At 35.7% G+C, this 21,994-nt stretch overlaps 1 protein-coding gene across 1 annotated transcript in view; it reads right to left on the bottom strand.

Moving 5' to 3' along the window:
• LOC106880425 (phospholipase A-2-activating protein) overlaps positions 1–20,678 on the bottom strand; it is a 42,291-nt gene extending 21,613 nt beyond the window's left edge. Inside the window, exons 1-7 of the mRNA XM_014930340.2 lie at positions 20,513–20,678; positions 16,069–16,256; positions 12,819–12,920; positions 10,615–10,734; positions 8,745–9,048; positions 3,671–3,831; positions 2,360–2,514 (exon numbers count right to left, since the gene is read on the bottom strand). Of these exons, the coding sequence (XP_014785826.1) occupies positions 2,360–2,514; positions 3,671–3,831; positions 8,745–9,048; positions 10,615–10,734; positions 12,819–12,920; positions 16,069–16,256; positions 20,513–20,652 (1,170 nt within the window). The 5' untranslated portion in view covers positions 20,653–20,678. The remainder of the gene's footprint in view (positions 1–2,359; positions 2,515–3,670; positions 3,832–8,744; positions 9,049–10,614; positions 10,735–12,818; positions 12,921–16,068; positions 16,257–20,512) is intronic.
• Between the last annotated feature and the right edge of the window lie 1,316 nt (positions 20,679–21,994).

The following is a 21,994-nucleotide window of genomic DNA, read 5'->3' as shown; positions in this document are numbered from 1 at the left end:
CGATGAGTTCTTGAAACTTGGTTCTTTTCCCTAAAACTATATATTTTTATATATTATAATCTATAAAGCTCAATTTAATTTAAATTTTTTATAAATTGATTTGAATTGAGTTTTTACCTGTAATTTTGGATTTTGTCCCTAATATTATTATTATATATTTATATATATATATATATATACACACACACATATATATATATATACATACATATATCATCATCAATATCCGTTGTCCATGTTGGCTAGTTTGACGAGGGCTGGTAAGCTGAGGGGCTGCACCAGACTCCAGTCAGATTTGGCATGGTTTATACGGCTGGATGCCCTTCCTAATACTAGCCACTTCAAGAGTGTAATGAGTGCTTTTACATGCCATCACCACGGGTGCCAGTTGCATGACACTAGTATCTGTCACAACTTCGATTCCACTTGGCTTGATGAGTCTTCTACTCAAGCACAGTATATTGCCAAAGGTTTCAGTCATCTGTCATTGCCTCTGTGAGATCCAACATAAGAAAGGTGCTTTTTATATGCCAGTTATGACATTGACAATGGCCATGACCAGGATTTCACTTGCCAGGACGGGTCTTCTCAAGCACAGCATATTGCCAAAGGTTTCAGTCACTAGTCATTGCCTCCACGAAGCCCAACGTTTGAAGATCATGCTTCACCACCTTGTCCCATATCTTCCTCAGTCTCCTTCTTCCACAGCTTCCCTTCACTGTTACAGACTGGCACTTCTTCAAACAGCTGTCCATATTCATCCACAACACATGACCATACCAACACAGTCATCTCTCTTGCACACCACATTTTATACCTCTTATGCCCAACTTTTCTCTCAAGACACTTAGTGTGCATGTATGACAGAGTGTAGGTGCACATCCAGTGAAGCATACTAGCTTCATTTCTTTCAAGCCTATGTATGTCCTCAGCAGTCACAGCCCATGTTTCACTGTCATGTAGCATAGCTGTTTGCACACAAGCATCATAGAATCTGCCTTTCACTCCGAGGGAGAGGCCTTTTGTAACCAATAGAGATAGGAGCTCTCTGAACTTTTCTAGCTTATTCTTATTCTAGCAGCTATGCTCTCAGAGCATCAACCTCCACTACTGACTTGGTCACCTAGATAACAGAAGCTATCAACTACTTCTAGCTTTTCCCACTGGCATTTGATGGAGTCTATTTTCTGTACATCTGTAGTGTTTATTGTACCTGTGCACCTTCCACATACAAAAATTAGTTTCCCTGTTAACCTTCATCTGGTGTTGCTGCACCTCTTATATGTCCATAGCTTACACTGGGTACATCTTATGGAGTTACTACCTATGTCTTTTCTAAAGACTGAGCAGGATCATCTGCCTGAAGGGATTTGTGACTTGTCTGCTTTCCTACTTACTAAGACTTTAGTTTTTGTTAGATTAACTCTAAGGCTCTTTGATTCTAAACCTTGCTTCCACACCTGAAATTTCTTCTCTAGTTCTGGTAGTGGTGATTCAGCTCTAAGAGCAAGGTCATCAGCATAGAGGAGCTCCCAGGGACACCCTGTCTTAAATTCCTCTGTTATTGCCTGGAGGACTATGATGAACAAGAGAGGGCTGAGGACTGAGCCTTGGTAGACCCCTACTTGTACCATGAATTCATCACTATATTCATTGCTAATTTTCATATGCTATTTGATAAACTATCAATTGTTAGGGTTTAGAATAATGCAAGTACCAAACTATGTGCCACTGCATAGTTTCAAAACTTCTGCCATCTCAAAAATGAAACAAGGTACTACAACACTCTGGGTTACAAGGCCACAATTCTTCAGCTAAACCATAAGGAGGATATTAGTGAAATTGATGTTGACACTTTCAAAACAGATTTTGACATTCTGTATGCACAGTTCTATGAATTGGCCTACATTGCAGCAGCATATACAGATGAGAGACTTGTTGCTGTCCACCATCAGTCATCAAATGCCTTGAGGTTCAAGGTCCTGAGATCAACCTTCACAATTCTGTCTCATGTCTTCCTGGGTCTCCCACTTCTACAAGCTCTATCCACACTTCTTTATACAGCTGTCCTCCATATGCATCACATGGCCATACCAGCACAGTCTTCTTTCTTGCTCACTGTATCTGATTTCTTTTATGTCCAGTTTTTTTCTCAACTCATTTGTATTTTATCATTCATGCACACTTACAGTGCACATGCAACAGAGTATGCTAGCTTCATTTCTTTCCAGTCTTCTTAAGTTCTCTACATTCAAGGCCCATCACATTTTTTTACTTCCATTTTTCTGTGTTGGTATTGGCTGAAATGCAAAGCAGCATTATATATTTAAAAAAAGATAAAAATGTTCAAAGTCCTAACCTTTCCTTTGTACAATGTTTTCCCTTGTGGAGCATGGTCATCGGAACCTGATCCTGTGACATCTCCAAGTAAATCCCACTGTTCACTGTTAGTGTTCCATACATACATTATTATTTTATCACCATCTCTCACCATTCGCTGCTGACCAGCTTGACCTACAAAAAGGAAAAGAAGTTTAAAACCAATCAATACACCAGCTAAGCCAAAAGAACAGAGAACAACAAAGTACTAAAGGCCACAAATTTTGCAGGGCAAGGGGTGTAGTTTATTGATAAATTTGACAAGAAATGATAAACAAGACCCTAACTCTAAGCTAATGTAACTTCATGACAAAGTTCAATATTAAATTACGAAAAATTGAAGAACCAATTTAAGGTGTATATAAGAAAATTATAAGTTCAAACATTTCAGAATAAAAAATCTTATTTGGTCAAGTTCAGTGATATGGGAAAAATTAAAAAGAAACTGCAACACCACGAGTCCATATCTTATTGCAGGCAATTCCTATTTTCCTTAATTCTGATTAATACTACAATGTACATAACTATAAAATAAATATCAGACTTTCTGATAAAGTGACCTGATAGTCTAGGAATAATTTAAATTTTAACTTCGTAACACTATTATTCAACTGTTTGAAGAACTGCTGATATTCACAAGAAATTCAACTTTATAAATTTATTAAAATGCTAGGCTTGAATCCAGGTGCCTGTGGGTCAGTATTTCAGTTACTCAGAGTTAGTTGATGTAAAAATGTCATTTTCTCATATGGTTTGAACAGGCCTCTGCTCCTGGACCATGTATTCTAGCTTATCTGATGTCCATCACTACCTACAAGGAGGAGATTAAGGCAAAAAAAAAAAAAAAAAAAAAAAAAAAAAAAAAAAAAAAAAAAAAGAAAACCAGAAGGGTTTTTCAATACCAGCTGTTAATAATAGTAAAGAATGAAGCTTCAGCAGAGTTTGAAAGGATGTATGGTTTTGAATTTATAGAGGGGAGATTACAAACCTGAATTTTAAAAAACCGAAACGAACAAAGTCTAATATGTAATTAGCTCCATACACTGAGGTTGTGTTATTGTTTAAATAAATTGTGATTCATCAACATCAATATTGATTGGAATATATTAAAGATAAATACAGACTTGTATAAAATAGAACAAATATCTTGAGCTAACTAGAACACTAACTTGTTCAAAAGAAGAAATAATTATGGCTGGATTTAAATTCTTAACCACTGAATCAGAATCCAGCATGTAAACCACTCAGCTATGACAGAAAATATGTAACATAAATGGAAATATGTATTTACCAGGTTTTCTTAAGACTTCCAAACCAGGAATGTCTTCCATCTTCATTCCAGCTATTTTAGAGGGCGCATTACTGAGAGTTACCAGATCATTGTATGTCTTTTGGTCTTCAACACTGGCCATACGGTCATTACATTGGGTAAACACTCGTATCATGGCATCACTATATGATGAAAATATGTATAAAATGAATGACTGAATGAGAGAGAAAGAGGTGGTGGTGGTGGGGATCAATAGTTATACGAGACAACAAAGATAAACAAGGTAGGTGAAATTATTGAGATATACCAGGATGTCCAGACTGTCACACTGCATTCTACTAGGAGCCATCTCTGCATGTTGGAGTATACAATATAGTGTCAGCCAGACATATAACTGAAAAACCCCCCCATCTGTAGACATACCTAGTTGTTAGGCCAACTCCTTGCTTATCACAGAACTGCCCTGGAGATGCACAACTGAAATGCTGGTAGTTTACATCTAGCACTACTATTTCTCCTGTTTCCTTCACTAAGAGTGGGTATCACTTTAGAATGCCATACAATGGAGACAAGCACAGTTTGAACACACAAAAATACACTTTTTGCTTCATCATTTTCATGTCAAAATATTTTCTGAAGAAAATTATATGTCATTTGAAAGTTCTGGATGTGAACTTTCTTCTCATGTAGTTTTAATTAAAATCTGACAGTCACATACCATGTCAGAATCCCTCAAACATCCTGGTATTTCCATGCACTTACAAAGTTTGTCCTGTTTTTTTTTTGTTTTTTTTTTTGACTGCTGAACAGTAGCCCTCGTTTTAGTTCAATGTGCTCTAGTGTGATAACACAAGATATGTTTAAAATCATACTGTCATGAAGAGGAAGGTTTTTGTTTTATTTTGATATAAAAATTGATGGGGGTAGGTCAGATAATCATTACGAAATATAAAAGTTAAAATTTCATTGTTAATTTTCACTTAGAAAAGGACATATTTTCTTCAAGAATTTTATATCATAATTAAAAAAAAATTCTCATAAATTCAATATAGGCATTGCTAAATCTGGCTACAGTATGGCGAAAAGTGCAAAATGAGTAAAGAGGGTGGTATATTGACCCTACGTGCCAAACTGACATATTCACATGTGACAAGAGGTCAAGCAGAACACAAATCCAAAACTTCAAATCTCAAGTTTGAGCCAGAAGTTCAAAAAAGGGACAGACTAATTACTAAGTAAACATATATTTCTACAAAAAATGCATTAAATTGAGTTTAATAAGTCTTCTGAAGCCCAAACTTAGCATGAAATTGTATTGAGAATGTTGTTTATTCCCTTTCTCTGTTTTAACATGTGGAGAGCTGCTATGCAAGTCTAGCGAATATTCTTGTACCTGTAAATTTCATTTTTCTTTGAGAAATAGTGGTCAAATTCCGCCAATAAAAATTATATTGTGTAAAGAATATAATTTTGTAGACTATTAAAGTCAGATGTGGTTTTTTACCCCACAATTTTGAATACAGTTGGGATAATTTGTGTCAGTGTTTACATATTCGTTTTGGGTCTTTTTTTCCCTCTTTCTTACTAACAAGTTTGCTGTAAGTTACAGATGTTGCTAATGATTTTAATTTATGTTTTTTAATGCTTAAAGCAAGGAATTAGTTTTTGCATTTTGTTTGTTATTTTATCTAGGTATACATGCAATTCTGAGAAAGGTAAGAGGTAGTGACAAGTGACCAAGACCTTTGGCAATATACCATGCTTGAGTAGACTTGTCAAGCCAAGTGAGATTGTAGTCGTGGCTGATGCTGCCGTTTCATAACTGGCACTTGTGTTGGTAGCACATAAAAAAGCACCCACTGCACTCTTGGAGTGGTTGGCGTAAGGAAGGGCATCAGCTGTAGAAAACGTGCCAAATCAAATTGAAACCTGGTGCTCCTCAGCTTACCAGTTTTCTGTTAAACCATCCAACCCATGTCAACATGGAAAACAGATGTTAAATGATGATGATGATGATGTAGTATCAGGTGGTTGTGGGATGTGCTAAATCACACATCTTATCATTGGAAAATACTTTCACAATTTTTTTTTTATTGAAAAGGCCTCTCCTATCATTTTAAGTGTGTAAGTACAAGCAAAATTGGCCAAAGTCAGCTCAGAGAAGAGGGTAATTATAAATTTTCAAAAATTTTCTTTATAAAAACCTTACCCCCTTTCAAGCCCCTGATGAAAAAAAAAATCCCAGCCAAAATGAAGAAAATCCTAATCCAGAACAAAGAAACACCACCATTTATAACCATTTTTAATAGTCCATTAAAATTTTATTGAAAAGTTGTCATGTTCCAAAATTTATTTAGTTCTATACCTACTACAAATGTGCCAAAACTCAAATCCCTGTGAGTTGTACTGTTGGATCTAACTAGGTCTGAATACACTGCAAAATCGACTGTTTGGGACATGTAACAAAATAGGCTTTACATAAATATTTTTTTAAAATTGCCAAAAAAGGTTTTCTTTCCAAGAACCTGAAAAAAAATTAGCAACTGCTATACCATGGTCACTATTAATTTGTAATTTGAAGATGATTATCACCTCAGTTTCAAAGATATGACATCACAAATATGGCTAAATATTTATTTAGGCTAATTAAGGCAAGATTTTGACCATTTCACTGACCATTCAAAAACGTCATATTTCCTAAAATATTCATTCAAATTTCACAAATGAGGTATCAAAACGTTTCTTTTTGGATGTTCTCCAAGAAAAAGTACTGTAGAAATTACATATAAATATTTTCAAAAATTCATAGATGGAACTCTTTGTAGCTCAGTTTGTATATTTCACTGTAAACAGCAAAGATACTACAGAGACTTTTATAAGGTAATTAGAGAACAAGTAGCTGTGCCCATGATTTTTACAACAGATCCTTCCATTACACTCTGGTGAGCCATGTTGATATGTTTCAACAGATGCAGATTGGCCCTCTATAAGGAAAATGTGGGCTGGGAGAAACCATTCTGGAGAGAAAGGGTTGGCTGAAATATTAGTGAGGAATCTGGTATGTAATTTCAAGAGAAGAGACAGATAAGTTAGGCTGGGTGATGAGTATCTACAGGCAGCTTGGATTGAGGACCAAAAGTTATTGTAGTAGTAATAGAAAAGACAGAAAAAATAGCACAACTGTGAGTTATGGGTTGTAGCCTTCAGTATTTGAATATTTTTGTCAATCAGATTTGTGAAGTAGCACTGTCCTGCAGAGGTCAGCAGTACTTCAGTGTAGGTCTTACTTGGGGTTCAGTAGAGAGGGTTAACAACTGATCAAGGCTGAAGTATTTTCTGCAACATAAGAGGAATCCTAGTCTTTGGAATGAAGTTTTTGGGTACATTACATTATGTCAGTGACACCACCAAGTTTTCCTAATTCCCTCTTACTCTCATATCAAGGGAATGGTAACTAAACTTATCAAACTCTCCTACCAACCTATGGTTGCTTGTGCTGACCATCCCTAGTTTCCTTGGATTTTGAATTTTATCTCACACACACACACACACACACACAATATTACCATCTGTGATCAAGTGAGATTTTAAGGTATGAAGTCTAGTATTTATAATGTAAAAAAACACTCCTTAATTGAGGAGTTTCATTTTGAAAATGTACTTATCAGTCTTCAATATCTAGAATATATTTTTGAGGTGAGGATATATTTTTGAGGTGTACATTATTTACAATGGACAGATAGGTGTCCTCACCTTATTTGTTGTTATCGTGTTTCAGCTGATGTACTCTCCAGCCTTCATCAGGTATTCTGGTGAAATTTCGAACCCAACCCTTTATTTGACTAATGGGATACACTGTTCTCATTCCTAAGGTATGTTGCTGATGCTATTTTTTCTGGTGATATTATTTTTCAAGTCCCTGCCTAGGATTGAACTTAGAATGCAATAAGCCTGCAATCTCACTTGGACTGATGTCATGATAAGATGTACCCAGTACAATTTGTAGAGTGGTCAGTAAATGGATGGGGCAGAATTTAGTAGAGAAGATTCTTTAGTCATACTAAAGGTATGACAACTTCACTAGTGCTGGTACCATGAAAAAATATAACCAGTACATTCTAGAGTGGTTTGTGTTAAGACGGGTGTCTGACCATAGAAACCACACTAATACATGAAATGTATGAGCAAGATATGGTTGCCTCAACCCATATAAAAACCAGTAATTCTAAACAAGATTTCAGTTTCAGATGGACAAATAGGCCCATTTGACATGACTTTGGGTCATTGGATGTGGTTTGTTAGATATGTGGGTTCAGTTCCTGATAGAAAATCATTTTCCCTTTTATATACCATTTGCATTTACATGCTTAATTTTTAGAAAAAAATATTGTCTTCTAATGTTCACTAATAGATAAAACCTTCATAGAACATCATCATCAAACAAAAATACCTTAAGGTATTCTGAGGCTGACAAAATAAGTACCAGCCAAAAAACTGGGATCAATATAATTGACTAAAACCCTTGAACCCTGTGCTCCAGCATGGCCACAACCCAATCCCTGAAACCAGTAAAAGAGTGAAAAATAATAGTGGTATACATTTAATTATTTCTTCATTTTTAGAACTTTTTTTTATATACTATGCAAGGCTCTGGATTCCATTCTACCCCAATATTCTAAGGCAGTTTTGTAATCTATAGCTGCCATGTCATGCTCCTAGATAAGAATTTACACCAACTGTCAGATTTACTGCTCAACCTGGTAAAAATAAGTAGCCCAACCTTAAATACCACACTACCATCTCTATTAAAGAAGGAAATATTGAACTTCATAGTTCCTAACACACAAAGATGAGATGGCCATGGCTGGAATGCTTAACCAGGGTGATAAATAACAAGTTTCCACAGTAACAAGAAATATCTGCGGCTGTGTAAACTTGTAACATCTTTAATTTGAATGGTAGAAGAGATAGTCGTGAAAGAGAGAGATAAAGATGTATCAGAAGAAAAAAAAAGTACATGTGTATTAAGAATAAACCAGAGTTTAAGTAATAACAAAATATAAAACCTTATAAAACAAGCAACAAAGTAACTGACCTTCCACCAGTGATAATATCTCCATTCTGTAGGACACACACAGACCATACAGAATTGCATGGATGTAAGACGGTCTGGACACATGAAGTGTTTTGCCAAACACGCAGAGTTTTGTCTTCTCCAGTAGTAACAAATCCGTCCTCATTTGGTAGCAAAGCTAAACTGTAGACAAAGCTGCTGTGTCCATTATAAACATGGATGCATTCCCCACTGAGTAGCCATCGGCGAATGGTCCCATCATTAGAACAAGATAGGAACTGGTTGTTGTCAAGGATGGCAATGTCTCTCACGCAATCGGTATGACCTGCAAGGATGAATGATAGTGATAATATGATAATATTCATAACAATAATTATTTCTTACAGGTGGCATAATGATTTTCAAAAAAAAAAAATTCTTTTATAGATATTATGGCAATGAATGTGGGACATTACAAAAAAGGGAGTATCAAAACAGGAAGGAGGGATTACGATATGTGATATGAAGTATGTATACCAAAATGGGACATTGATCTTGGGTAAATCAGGATTTTTTTTCAAATCCTATTTGTCCTCCAATAACAAAGCAAGTGCCCTGTAAAAACTATGAACATAGACAAGAAAATAAGAGATAGGTCTACTCAATGATGCCAAACATACTCTTCTCGTCTCTGGTAGTTCATTTAATACCTATTTTTCCATGCTAGAATAGCTTAGACTGATGGAAATTGAGGCAGAATTTTTATAGTTAGAAGCTATCTGTCAGCAACCTGTACCAGTTTTTCAAGAAAGAGATTTGATTTTTGTTTTTTATTCCAGAGGAACTCAAAAGCAGAGAACTAGCAGACTTTTCATAGGCAGGTCAATAAACTTCACTGGTTTCAGCCTAACCACAAATGGTGACACCACCACCCATATCCTTAGCTCAGCTTAGTTTTGTAAACATTTATAGACACATACGCAATGGGCTTCTTTCAGTGTTCATCTACCAAATTCCATAACAAAGAATAAACCAGCTTGGTAGACACTTGCCCAAGGTACTGTGCAGTAAGACTGAACCTGAAACTAAGGGGCTGATGAAGATTTCCTGTTAGAGAGAGAAAAAAAATCATCTCAACTTCAGACCTTTTCAACCATATCCGCGAGTCTCTAAAGAGACAGATGATAGCCAGCATATTCTTGCTACAGGAAGATTGCAGGTGATCTTTACAAAGGACTCAGAAGAGAACTGGATCTGTGCTAGATGTGACTGCCAGTGTACCACAGGTTATGGAGGAATAAAGGGAGGTATTATTTGTGTAAGAGGGAGTGTTTTGGAGGTGATGGCAAATAGGTTATTGAAGAACAGTATAGAGAAGAAAACTGAACTTTGAACCACAGCAGAATTGATAGGGTGTAATTCAGGGAGAACTTTATCACCATACATTACAATGGTGAGATCTGGTAGGAATGGAGCTTACTGACAGGCAATTTTAGCAACAGATCTGTGTATTAGACACATTATGAATACTTTGCTGATATCAAAAGCAACAACAGTTTTACCAAATTTCTTGAGGGCAAAATAAGTGACATAGAAGAGTAAGTCTCTAGCAGATCTGGCATTATGAAAGTAGTAATGGTGATTGCTAAGGGTAGAAAGCAATCCAAGGTGGGTGAGAAGATTATTGTTAATGGCCATCACCATCACCTTTGACATGTTGGAAATCAGTGTGATAGGAGAGGATAACTGGTAGGGTCAGAAGAGTTGCTCTCCTTGAGAGTGGGACACACAGCAGTGTATTCCAAATGATCATGATATATACAAAGAGATAGAGAAGGATTGGCAAAGATAGGGGGCTAACTCTTAGATATATGTTGTACCCCTCTAAAAAGAAAGCGAATATAGGAATTACCTCTTATAACAGATTCACATTTATTATCTCGCCACACACGTATTGTTTTATCTGCAGAACCAGTGAGCAGAAGATCAAGGGCAGAAATATACCTCACAACCCATACAGCTGCCTCGTGACCTGAAAATAATAGAATGCTTAACATTTCAGTGAACATTATACATTGAAGCATTAGAGGCAGAATTAATTATCATTAAGAAATAAGTAAAAAAAATCCCAAATTTTTATACTTGTAATTTACTATGCAGCAAATATTCAATGTTAGTGTTAATTTCATTTAAGTTTTGTAATAGTACAGAACTACAACAGCCCACTTACATAGTATGTACCAAAGCTACCCACATTTATAAGAATTTTTTTTAGAGATAATCAATAAATTTTCAAAAACAAACTCAAAGCTAATTAAATATGCTGCCTGTCAAATGCTATATATATATATATATACAGTGTATATAAGTAATATTTTGTTTCATTTAACATTTATTTCACTATGTCAGCACGGGTTGAACAAGGATTAGAAGCAGCTTTTTATGGTTGGGTGCTCTCACTGTTGCTAACCATTACCTGTTCTTTTTAAGTAAGGCGTTTTATACTCTTCAAATGCATAGAGCAACTGGTCAACACAGAATGTAAGCATCATGCCATTGTTTTGGACAGATACTGATAACTGAAACCATAGAATGTCAATGCACACACACAAATGATTGGCTTCCATACAGTTTCTGTCAATCAGGTCCACTCACAAGGCAATTGTTGGCCTGGAGCTACAACAGAAGACATTTGTCCAAGAAGTTATGCGTTAGGACTGAACTCAAAACTACATGGTTACAAAGCAAACTTCTTTACCACACAGCCATGCTTGACATTCATAAATTTAAGAAAGAAAAAATTCCACAACTATCTCTTTGTAATTTGTTACCTGTTTTGCACCTAGCCATGTAATCCTGCTGTTATCTGAGATGATGTCATAAAAGTTTCTGTTTACATTTATGGCTAGTTGATGTGTATGTTATAAATATCAAAAGTGTAGACATCTAGTGTTTTATTCATGAACCCATTCATTCTTTCATTTATAAGCAGATGTAGATGGTAAAGAAGAAGTTAAGATCCCTTTAATGAGAACTGTAATGGTTTATTTCAGGAGAAAGATAGCAAGAGACAGCTGCTGACTAAATGGGCATAATTTCACACTTCAATCAAACGTACTGTGTCCACAAAGCAAGGTACATAACTCTGCAAACTACACTACTAAACTGAAAAAATGATTCCATTTCTATTTCACAGTCACAGTTTAATACGAAAATAAGAAAGGCACTTAACTATAGAACAGTTTCCCCCATCTTCAAGAATGATTTCAATAGATTGGGAGCAGATTGTACATTTTATCTAAACTGATAATAGTCAACGTAGTGGATTGATTGTTACAGTATTGGATAAAATATTTTGCAGTATTTTTTCGGGATGTTTATGTTCTGAGTTCAAATTCCACTAAGGTTGACTTTGCCTTTCATCCTAAACTGGGATCATTAAGAGAAATAACCATTCCAGGGTGAATTTGCAAAATTGTTAAAGCACTGGAGAAAATACCTTGTGGTAGTTGTTTTTTTGGACAGCATCAATTGCATAATGATGGAAGACATACTACAGGTCATCATCATAATCATTTTAATATTCACTTTTCCATGCTTCCATGGATAAGACAAAATTCATTAAGGCAGATTTTCTAGGACTGGATGTCCTTCCTCTTGTTAACCCTCACCTGTTTCTGTTGGTCCTTCAAACGATGCAGGGATCATGATTTCACAGAAGATTGCAAACAAATAATACCACTTGTATGACTAACATTTGTTTGCAACTAAGGTGTCAAGAAAGGAGACATGAACATATACATCTTATATGAACACACAACAGGCTTCTCTCCATTTCTGTCTACCAAAGCCTCTCAGAGATTTGGTCAGTCAGGGCCATAATAGAAGATACTTGTCTAAAGTGCTCTGCAGTGGGACTCAACTAGAAACCATGCAAAGCGAACCTTTAACCACACAACAATGTATGGTCTTCCATAGAAAACCTTATCCAGGTTTGTATTTTAAAGAGAAATCTAAGTGTTGAGATATATTAAACTGGTCTAAAAAAAAAAGTCCTTTTAGAAGCAGATGTTTAACAGTTGGATGACTTCAACAAAATGATATAAGAATGCATACCTTCAAGAGTCATGGCACACTGTTTATTCATCCATACTTTGGCAGTTTTATCCCAAGAGCCACTGATGATTGTACCAGCTTTCCCAGAAGTTAGAGCACAGACTGAAAATTAGAAAAAGAAGATTCAAATACTTAGTGACAAGAAGCTTACATTTAACATTCTTTTATACTTTAATGGTTTCAGTCACTGGACTCTGTGTACATAGATTTTTCGTGATTATTTTAAACAGCTTAACCTGCTAGAAATATCAGACAAATTGCTCTCAATTCATACCCTACTGTTTTAAACAAAAAAAGAAGGCCATATGAGATAATGCAATCCTATATACATTATTTATGAAATTAACAAATAAAGATAGAATGGTCGTGGCTGGAATACCTATGATTAACAGTCTGTTCAATCAGAGCGGAACTAGGATAGAGCAACAATAGAATTGTTAATTACTAGTGTCACGGTTTAGTGAAGTCAATTTCAGTTAAAGTAAAACTCACTGATATCAAGTAGGTCAATTTCATCAACTATAACACCTACACCATGAATTCTATGGCCTTGTGCCTGTGTTCAAAATTATTATTATTATGAGTGAGATAGCAGTGCATGCCACCAAAGTGACACTGGAGTAAAATAAACAAAGCCCAATATACCCATCATGACTACCCATCTGATAAGGGAACACCAGGCATATGCATCACAACCATATGTGCCCAACATGGTGATCCTATATCAAGATAAACAGTGCATAATCTTGCAGGTAGGGGCCCAGTTAGAATTTTCTTAAGTTGAGTAGCTCATCTCATGCAAAAGGTCACTGAATAAGGGTTGTTTAAGGATGTTGAACAAAACGCCCATATTTCCAGAAGTGAATTATTCAAACCCCAAAGAATTCCTCTCAACACATGGCTATGATGCTCCCCCACTACTTCTGCTCATGATGAGAGATGCACATATCATCAACCACCAAGGTACATGCTCAACTGGTTAAGGTCAAACAACTGGCAAGTAAATCTGTGGTACTGAGCAGAATATTTGCTGTAGCTCATCTTTTATACCTAGTCAAAACATGTACATAACACTTCCAATTAGTTAAGATCAGAAGCTGTGAAAGCCAGTGCAATTAGGGCATTTTATTATTATTATTATTGTCCTCATCATCATCATCATCGTTGGAAATTGTTGAAGCAGATTTTTAACAGCTGGATATTTTTCCTGTTACCAACCCTCACTTGTTTCCAAGCAAAGTAATATTTCTCCATAACTGTACATGTTTTTTTTAGAAAACTGGAAATGAGCAACACTGTGTGTATGACTGGTGATACTTGTTGCCAACCATCATGTAGTGCAAGGCAAGTATATGAATAAAATACACACTCAAAAAAACATACACAATGGCCTTCTTTCGATATCTCTTTACCAAATCTATTTACAAGGCTTTGGTTAGCAAGGAGCTATAGTAGAAGACACTTGTCCAATGTGCCACAGTGGGACTGAACCTGAAACCACGTAGTTGGGAAGCAAGTTTCTTAAGCACATAGTCATGCTTGCGTCTATATATTCTCCACGAATTTTGATCAAATGATTAAATCTGAGTTGTCTTCCTTCTTAGTTTGTTTAGATTTAAAAAAAAACACCTGTAGAGGAAATATTTGTCTATTAATTACTTGAATAATCTCAGTTGACTGAAGTCTGTTAAATTATTTACATTTGCACATATTCCTAGTATCTGATAACAAACAGAAAATAAGCCATTTGAAAAGTATCTTATGGAACAAGAATTCTAAGCTAAAAAAATTCTAAGAGAGAAAAAACAACCTGAGAAACTACTTCAATTTATACTTGAAGCATCATTTTATTACTAGGTAGATGACCCACTTTCTTGATGCTGTAAGAGAAGTGATAGAGTTTATTTCAGCTTCTTTTGGGTTGAGAGAGAGGCCAGTAGAAGTAAATGTAACTTATGCAGATGACAATAAGTGACAGCTTAAGGCTTGATAGATACTTGGCTATTAGAACACCACTAATGATCCCATGAAGTCAACGTGGCAAAGCACATACTTTCACGCTAGTTAGACCCATATGAAGATTTGAATTCAATATTTGCCATCTATATGAAACAGGTTTCTCAGGAGACACTTCACTTTTTCCAGAAAGTTTTCAAAAAAAAAAGTTACAGAGGTTTAAAGTTTGACCATTTTTATGCAGTCAGAAAACAGGATTTGAAAGATGTCATTTTGTGCGTGATAGCATGTGCTGTCAGCTGTAAACAAATGAAATAGTGGTTGAATTCTGCTTTACACACATCATATAGCCCCTCATAACTTTTTTATTTTTTGGAATTTTCAGAAAAGTTTTGCAAATTTATATTCTACTCATAGGAATTCATCCAATATGCAAAAACCGAAACAAAAATTTTCATGCATGATTTAAGGCCTATTTAGCTGTTATTTTTAGCACATCTCATACCAATGTATTAAGTGACAAAAAGAACAAGTGGTAAGCAGCTTGGTAACAGCTTAGCTTGTTACTATGGAAAAAGGCACCTATATCTCTGTGGCTTTCGATTGGCTAAAACTACTCCAAATTTGCAAACTTTAAAAGCTATTAACTCTTTATTTTGCCATAAATCAAACAGATTTATGACAAAAATTAATTTCAGGTCAATGATTACTTTACAAAACTTCACCAGTACATCAAATATGAAATTAATTGGAACAAAAAAATGAAGAAATTGAAAAGTGGCAGCCAAACAAAAGATCCAACCTGAAATATATGTTTGCAACAGAGTTGACTCTGCTAAAGATACCCAAAGGCCAAACAGTATATTATATATTATGCATATCTTGGAAGGAATAGTGCTAAGTGGTGGTGCCTACTAAGGCCAAATAATTACAGTCCATCCCTAATAGTTTTCATTGATCCAATTCCACTCACATTTGCTTGAGATGCCACTTATTGGGATCAAACTCAAAAATCATCTAATTTCAAGAGTGAACTTCTTAACCATAGTCATACCCACAGTTTGTCAGTTTTACAAGTAGTCACTGTTTATAGTGGCAAGTTATTTCTGTTCTGTCTATTTACAGCTCGCTGGATTTGGCTATTTGAGAGCAGAAGACACCAAAGTAATGCCAATATTAGGATATGAACTGTCAATCTCTTGGATAGTTGTCTGGCCCCTTATCAACCCAACCAACCATGTCCTCACGTGGTAGTATAACTAATAACAAAATGATTTTATACAAGCCAATTTACCAGTTCCTTCATGACCAGTTAGTTGATAAAGCTTCTGAAAAGTGTCTAGGTCATAGACAATAATAGATTTATCATTACTGCCAGTAATCATCAAACCCTCCTGTGATGTAGTTGGTGGAATCACACACACACTGGACACAAAATTGGCATGGTCTTGAATTTTACATCTTTCTTGAAAACCATTACTTCTGGAAGTAGAAAACAAAAACAATATTGTACATGATAATCACCAATTTCAGGCAGCAAAGAATCACAAGACAATGCTAGAATGGAACCCGGTATTATTTACTGGGTGATTCTGGTGTGGGGAGGAATTGTTGGTTAGGATATGGACACAGTCATGTGGAGGCCAGTGTAAATATTTTTTTATAATACTGACAGTCACCCCACCCCATGTCACTGATGTAGTAGAAAGGAAAAGGTTGATACAATTCAGCACCAGAGTTATTGCAGGTGTTGTTGTCAGAATGCAAAGGGCTGGAACAGATATCACACATCTCATCTGATGCATTAACAGTTCTGTCAATCCTATTACTCTGGATTAGTTCATTATAATCCACTGCAGAAAGGATAGAAAACAAAGATGACTTTGGCAGAATTTGAACTAAGAGCACAGAGAGTTGGAACAAATAAGGCATTCTATCTAACACCTTAATGACTGAGCCAATTCGCTGTCTGGGTGACTGTATTACTGTTTACATAACAAAGTACCTGCCATTCCCTCTTTGATTAGGTACTATAAATTGTTTCTGCTACTTTAATTATACTATTCTATTTACACTAGATGATTTGTTAGCCAGTGTAATTAGTAATATATAATTGGTATCATTTGTAAAATAGTTGACTGATAACTGATAGATGTAAGATTCAAGTTCCATCAGTTGACCTTTGGACCTTCCTGTCTCAAATTCGTGCATATCATCATGATTGTCATCATTAATGTTCATTTTCCATGCTGGCATGGGTTGGATGGTTTGACAGGAAAAGGGAAGGGCCAAGAGCTGTAGTAGGTTCCACTGTCTGTTTTAGCATGGCCTCTACAGCTGGATGCCTGTCCTAATGTCAATCACTGTACAGAATGTACAGGGTGCTCTTCATGTGGCACTAGCACCAGTGCTTTTTACGTGGCACTAGCACCAGTGCATTTTACATGGCACCAACACCAAGTCCCTCACATGACAAAAACTCTCAACTGGGAGGAGAAGGGTAGTTTTGAGGGTGTGTGGCTCTGTACCATTTGAGAGATTTAAGGTATAGAAGGGACAGATATAGCTGTCTTGTTGTAGAGTAGATACATAGATACCCCAAAATTTTTATTATAATGTATTAATTTCAATAATTTAAATCTCAAAACAGTTTGTATTTTGTTGTTCTTAATTAGTTTAACCCCACTCCTTTACCTCAGCTTTGATGAAGCCACTATATAATAAACAGGGGACTGATCCAATAATGAGGTGTAATCCAATGACCATTATTCCAGTGTTTCAATTAGAGTTCCAGCCGTGACTATTTTCATGTCTTTTATTCAGGCATACTGTATCTAAGACTGCATTAAGCAGTGTCCTTTCTTTCTTTAAGATAGTAACAGGAGATTTAAAGGAGTTTCATTACTATTATTAGCAAGTCAAACAACTGCATAGAAGATCCAAGATCTCTAGTTAGTTTAATTAACACTTAGTTATTTTGTTTCAGTATTTAATTTTATACCATATTTGGATATCTAATTTTATATCACGTTTGGTTATCTAACTTTATATATGTCAAACTCTTGAAAAATAGGGAGAAATGTTTTATGAACTGTGGACATTTCCATGAATTAATGGAGCAACTGAGAATCTCACTTCATCTTTCTTTTAGACCACAAAGTCAATAACAGGTCCTCTATGCAGTTGAAAACAAAAGAAAAGGACACTTTGGATAATGTTGTTTGAGCACTTTATTTGAATAACAGACAAGATGGTCAAGGTTGGAAAGTCTTTGATCATCAGCCTGTTTGATAAACAAATACTACAAGGCATTATGTCTGATTCAACTAATCCACAATCCTACATTGAATAATAATTATGGTTTCAAATTTTGGTACGAGTTCAGAGCAGAGGTTAAGTTGATTACATCAACCCCAGTGCTCAACTGGTATTTATTTTATTGACCCCCAAAAGGATGAAAGGCAAATCGACCTTGGCAGAATTTGAATGCAGAAAGTAAAGACAAATGAAATGCTGCTAAACATTTTGCCTGGTGTGCTAACAGTTCTGCCAGTTCATGGCCTTAATAATATCAATAATAGTTTCAAATTTTGGCACGAGGCCAGCAATGTCGGGGAAGTGGGTAAGTTAATTAGATCATCTTTAGGAGTAAAATGTTGATCAGCATAGTTGTTGAAGTTGAGAGCTTGAAACATAGGTGACAGGTACTTCTTTTTCAAGAAATATTTCCTCAACTTTGACCCAATTGTAATTGAGGTTGCTAATAAAGTATCTGGATAATTTTTGATGTTTAACAATCAAAATTCTTTTCTGTTGGATTCCATGTCAAGTTTTCCCCACACTAATGTCTAATTTCATAACATTCAAGTTTCAACAGATGTCTAAAACTGGGTAAAATGAGTAATGACTAAGTTCAATAATTCTTCTCTTTAACTGTATGATGCATAAATATATAGGGAAGAAAGCCACTCTAGTAGATCGTGAAAACCTATAGAGAATACTTTATGCTGAGTTCATAGATTTATTTGAGTTTTGTTAATTTTATATCATGTGCCATTTTCCCATTTGACCTAGATATTTTAAATTTTTGTGGCATCTCTTATCTTTCTGATGTCTAATGAAAGATATTGATGTATATGAGTCTTTTTTCAAATGTAATTCTGAAGAACTGAAGAAGCAAATTTATCTTACCTTGTCTTACTTGTTTTGCCCCACCTACATTTTCCTTTATATATGCACAAAAGAACAGCGGTAATTTTCTGAAATAGTGTTCTAAATATATCATAGTGTTTTTAATGCATTTACAGAAGATTATTTGCTTAGCTGATAATTTTTGTAAGGCAGTGAAAATTTCTTAAAAATATATTTCTTCACAAAGCCAAAAATGCAGTAAATATGCATTGTTTCCCCCACCCCTAGATAACTGACCATGTCACTGAAAGTGTCATGCTCTTTAAAAGCTTTTGTTATCTTACAATTGATTTCGAAATTATATTTTCTTCTTTACTGTGAATGGATGTAAAGCGAAGAACATCGCAGAGAAATTGTAAGGTAAAAAGCGTAACTGTTAAAGGACGTGCAAAACTTAAAAAGAAAAACAAAAAAAAAACGTCAGTGTTAATTTTTTTTGTTTAACAGCCATATTTTTGCTGTATCTCATACCTATCACTGAACTTACTCCATAATGGAGATAAAAATGGTAAAATGATTTCTTTATCTTTTTATTTATTATTTAGCTCAATGAAGGAATGACTGTAGTCATTTCAGATCCTCTCAAATTTATAAATCATATTAACAACAAAGAATTGAGTGGAAAACTCGTAAATTTTAATCATTATTATTAAAGGTGATGCTCCAACATGTTATATGATGGTTAACACCAACAATGATTTTTGCGAAATGTGATATTTCTAGTACCGGTATAAAATAACAACTAACCATACACTTCCATCTGTCTAAATACAAAATAACACACATTATTTACATTTGACGGATATTTGTCCTCATCTTGGTTGTCGTTAACACAATGTTTCGGTTGATATTTTCGATGTTTACGCCATATGCCCGTGAATAATAATAACATCGAAAAATACCTTAGGAATGAGAACCCAGGTTCAAAATTTCCCCAAGACACCTGATGAAGGCTGGAGGGTATATCAGCCGAAACGTTGTGTTAACAACAAACAAGGAGAGGACAAATATCCGTCAAATGTAAATAATGCACATAATTCCTCATCTCTTAAATATAGAACAAAATAACACAGTTACCGGCTCATTTATCTTGCTACTTAAAATGAAATATTCCGAAAACAATTGCAGAGGTTTCATCTCCGATGCAGTTTCTGTTCTGTGATTGTTCTTTGATAAACTTAGCTAATATTTTAAGATACTTATTTGATCCAGTTCACATACACATCTATACATTATGTATTTACGGCATGAGTTGTAAGGAGTCATATGAATATGTATTTAGTCTCACAGTTAAACTAGGCCCATCATGTATATTTCGGACTAGGCTAATCTATAACAGGTAAACGGTAGGTATAAAATATGATTCCATATCTGGATATTACATCGCACCATCTTTTACTCCATTATAAACGTGTAATCAAGTGAATAGAAAATAGAATATCACGAAACACTGTATTTTATAATTAGAATTGTTTCTTCGATTGAAGATGGAATGAACTTAGAAAGAATTCTTATTGTAATAATTGCACAAAGAAGCAATATCTTACTTATTAGCGGTCCATACTCGAGTCGTCCAATCTCTGGACCCTGATATTATAATATCTTCGTGAAGTGGACAAGTGGTCAGTGTTCTTACATCATTTTCATGTCCTACAATGGTAGACCGCAGTTTATATGGCGACGCCATTATTACCGGTGTATAATAAATATTTACCTCTTTCTATAAAAGAACACCATTCCTCATTATCTCAGGAACATTTGATCATAACACATCTGCTTTCTTCCTTATCATTATCATTTAGCGTTCGTTTTCCATGTTGGCATGGGTTTGACTGGAGCTGGCAAGCCAAAGGACTGCACCAAGTTTTATTATCTGCTTTGGCATGATTTCTACGGCTGGATGCCCTTCTTTTTACAATATCACGGATGAGGTTACCAAGTAACTTGCAAGACAAAGACCTCTCAGCTGAGAGAGGGAGTTGTATTGAAGGAGGTGGCTTTTTTCCAGTTGAAAAGAGGTTAGAATATAATAGAGAGATAGAAACTGGTATCTTACTGTAGAGGATATATGGCTACACCAGTCGGAAAAGAGAGAAAGAGAGAGAAGATGGTGGTGGAGATGTATAAGAGTGTACCCACAAGGTACAGGAGTGTAAAATAAGTGAAGTAGTACTGAGGATTGGACAGGATGAGCTGGGAGAAAGTTTACAAGCGTGAGAAAGGAGAGTGGGAGATAGAGAAGGAAGGGAAGAGAAATGCAGTGGGTGGAAAGCAGTGACAGGACTGTCCACATGGCCTAGGAGTTACACTGGGCATTAGAATCTCAGGAAGACTGGACAGATGGGTCACAACTCCAGATCCATACAAAGTTCAACCTGGGATCTGGAACCAGGCCATGTGAACATTAAACTGAGTATATCTAACACCGTTCTGATAAACAGAGGAGGAGAAGGAGACTAATTTGTTACAGCCCAACTTTCTCATCTAGTTATGAAACCAATGTTACCAGAATATTTTCTCACATCCTTAAGAAAGCTTTTGCTTGCAGCATGGCTATTTTAATAGAGTGCCCTGGCCATGCCAAAACTTGCCTCTTTGGCATGACCAGAATAGTCAGAAAAGTATTAGATAGTTGAAAGAACAGATAGCATGGAGATGTAGGCTGCAGGTAGCAAGCCCACTATGCATGCAAGACTCCATGAGTTCCAACAAAACCTGAGTTAAAAAGAATAATACTGTATATATATATATATCATCATCATCATCGTTTAACGTCCGCTTTCCATGCTAGCATGGGTTGGACGATTTGACTGAGGACTGGTGAAACCGGATGGCAACACCAGGCTCCAATCTAATTTGGCAGAGTTTCTACAGCTGGATGCCCTTCCTAACGCCAACCACTCAGAGAGTGTAGTGGGTGCTTTTACGTGTCACCCGCACGAAAACGGCCACGCTCGAAATGGTGTCTTTTATGTGCCACCCGCACAGGCCAGTCCAGGGGCACTGGCAACGATCTCACTCGAAAATCC

Source organism: Octopus bimaculoides, chromosome 9 (assembly GCF_001194135.2).
Source record: "Octopus bimaculoides isolate UCB-OBI-ISO-001 chromosome 9, ASM119413v2, whole genome shotgun sequence".
Classification (NCBI taxonomy): domain Eukaryota; kingdom Metazoa; phylum Mollusca; class Cephalopoda; order Octopoda; family Octopodidae; genus Octopus; species Octopus bimaculoides.
This window is presented reverse-complemented; position numbering and strand designations above follow the sequence as displayed.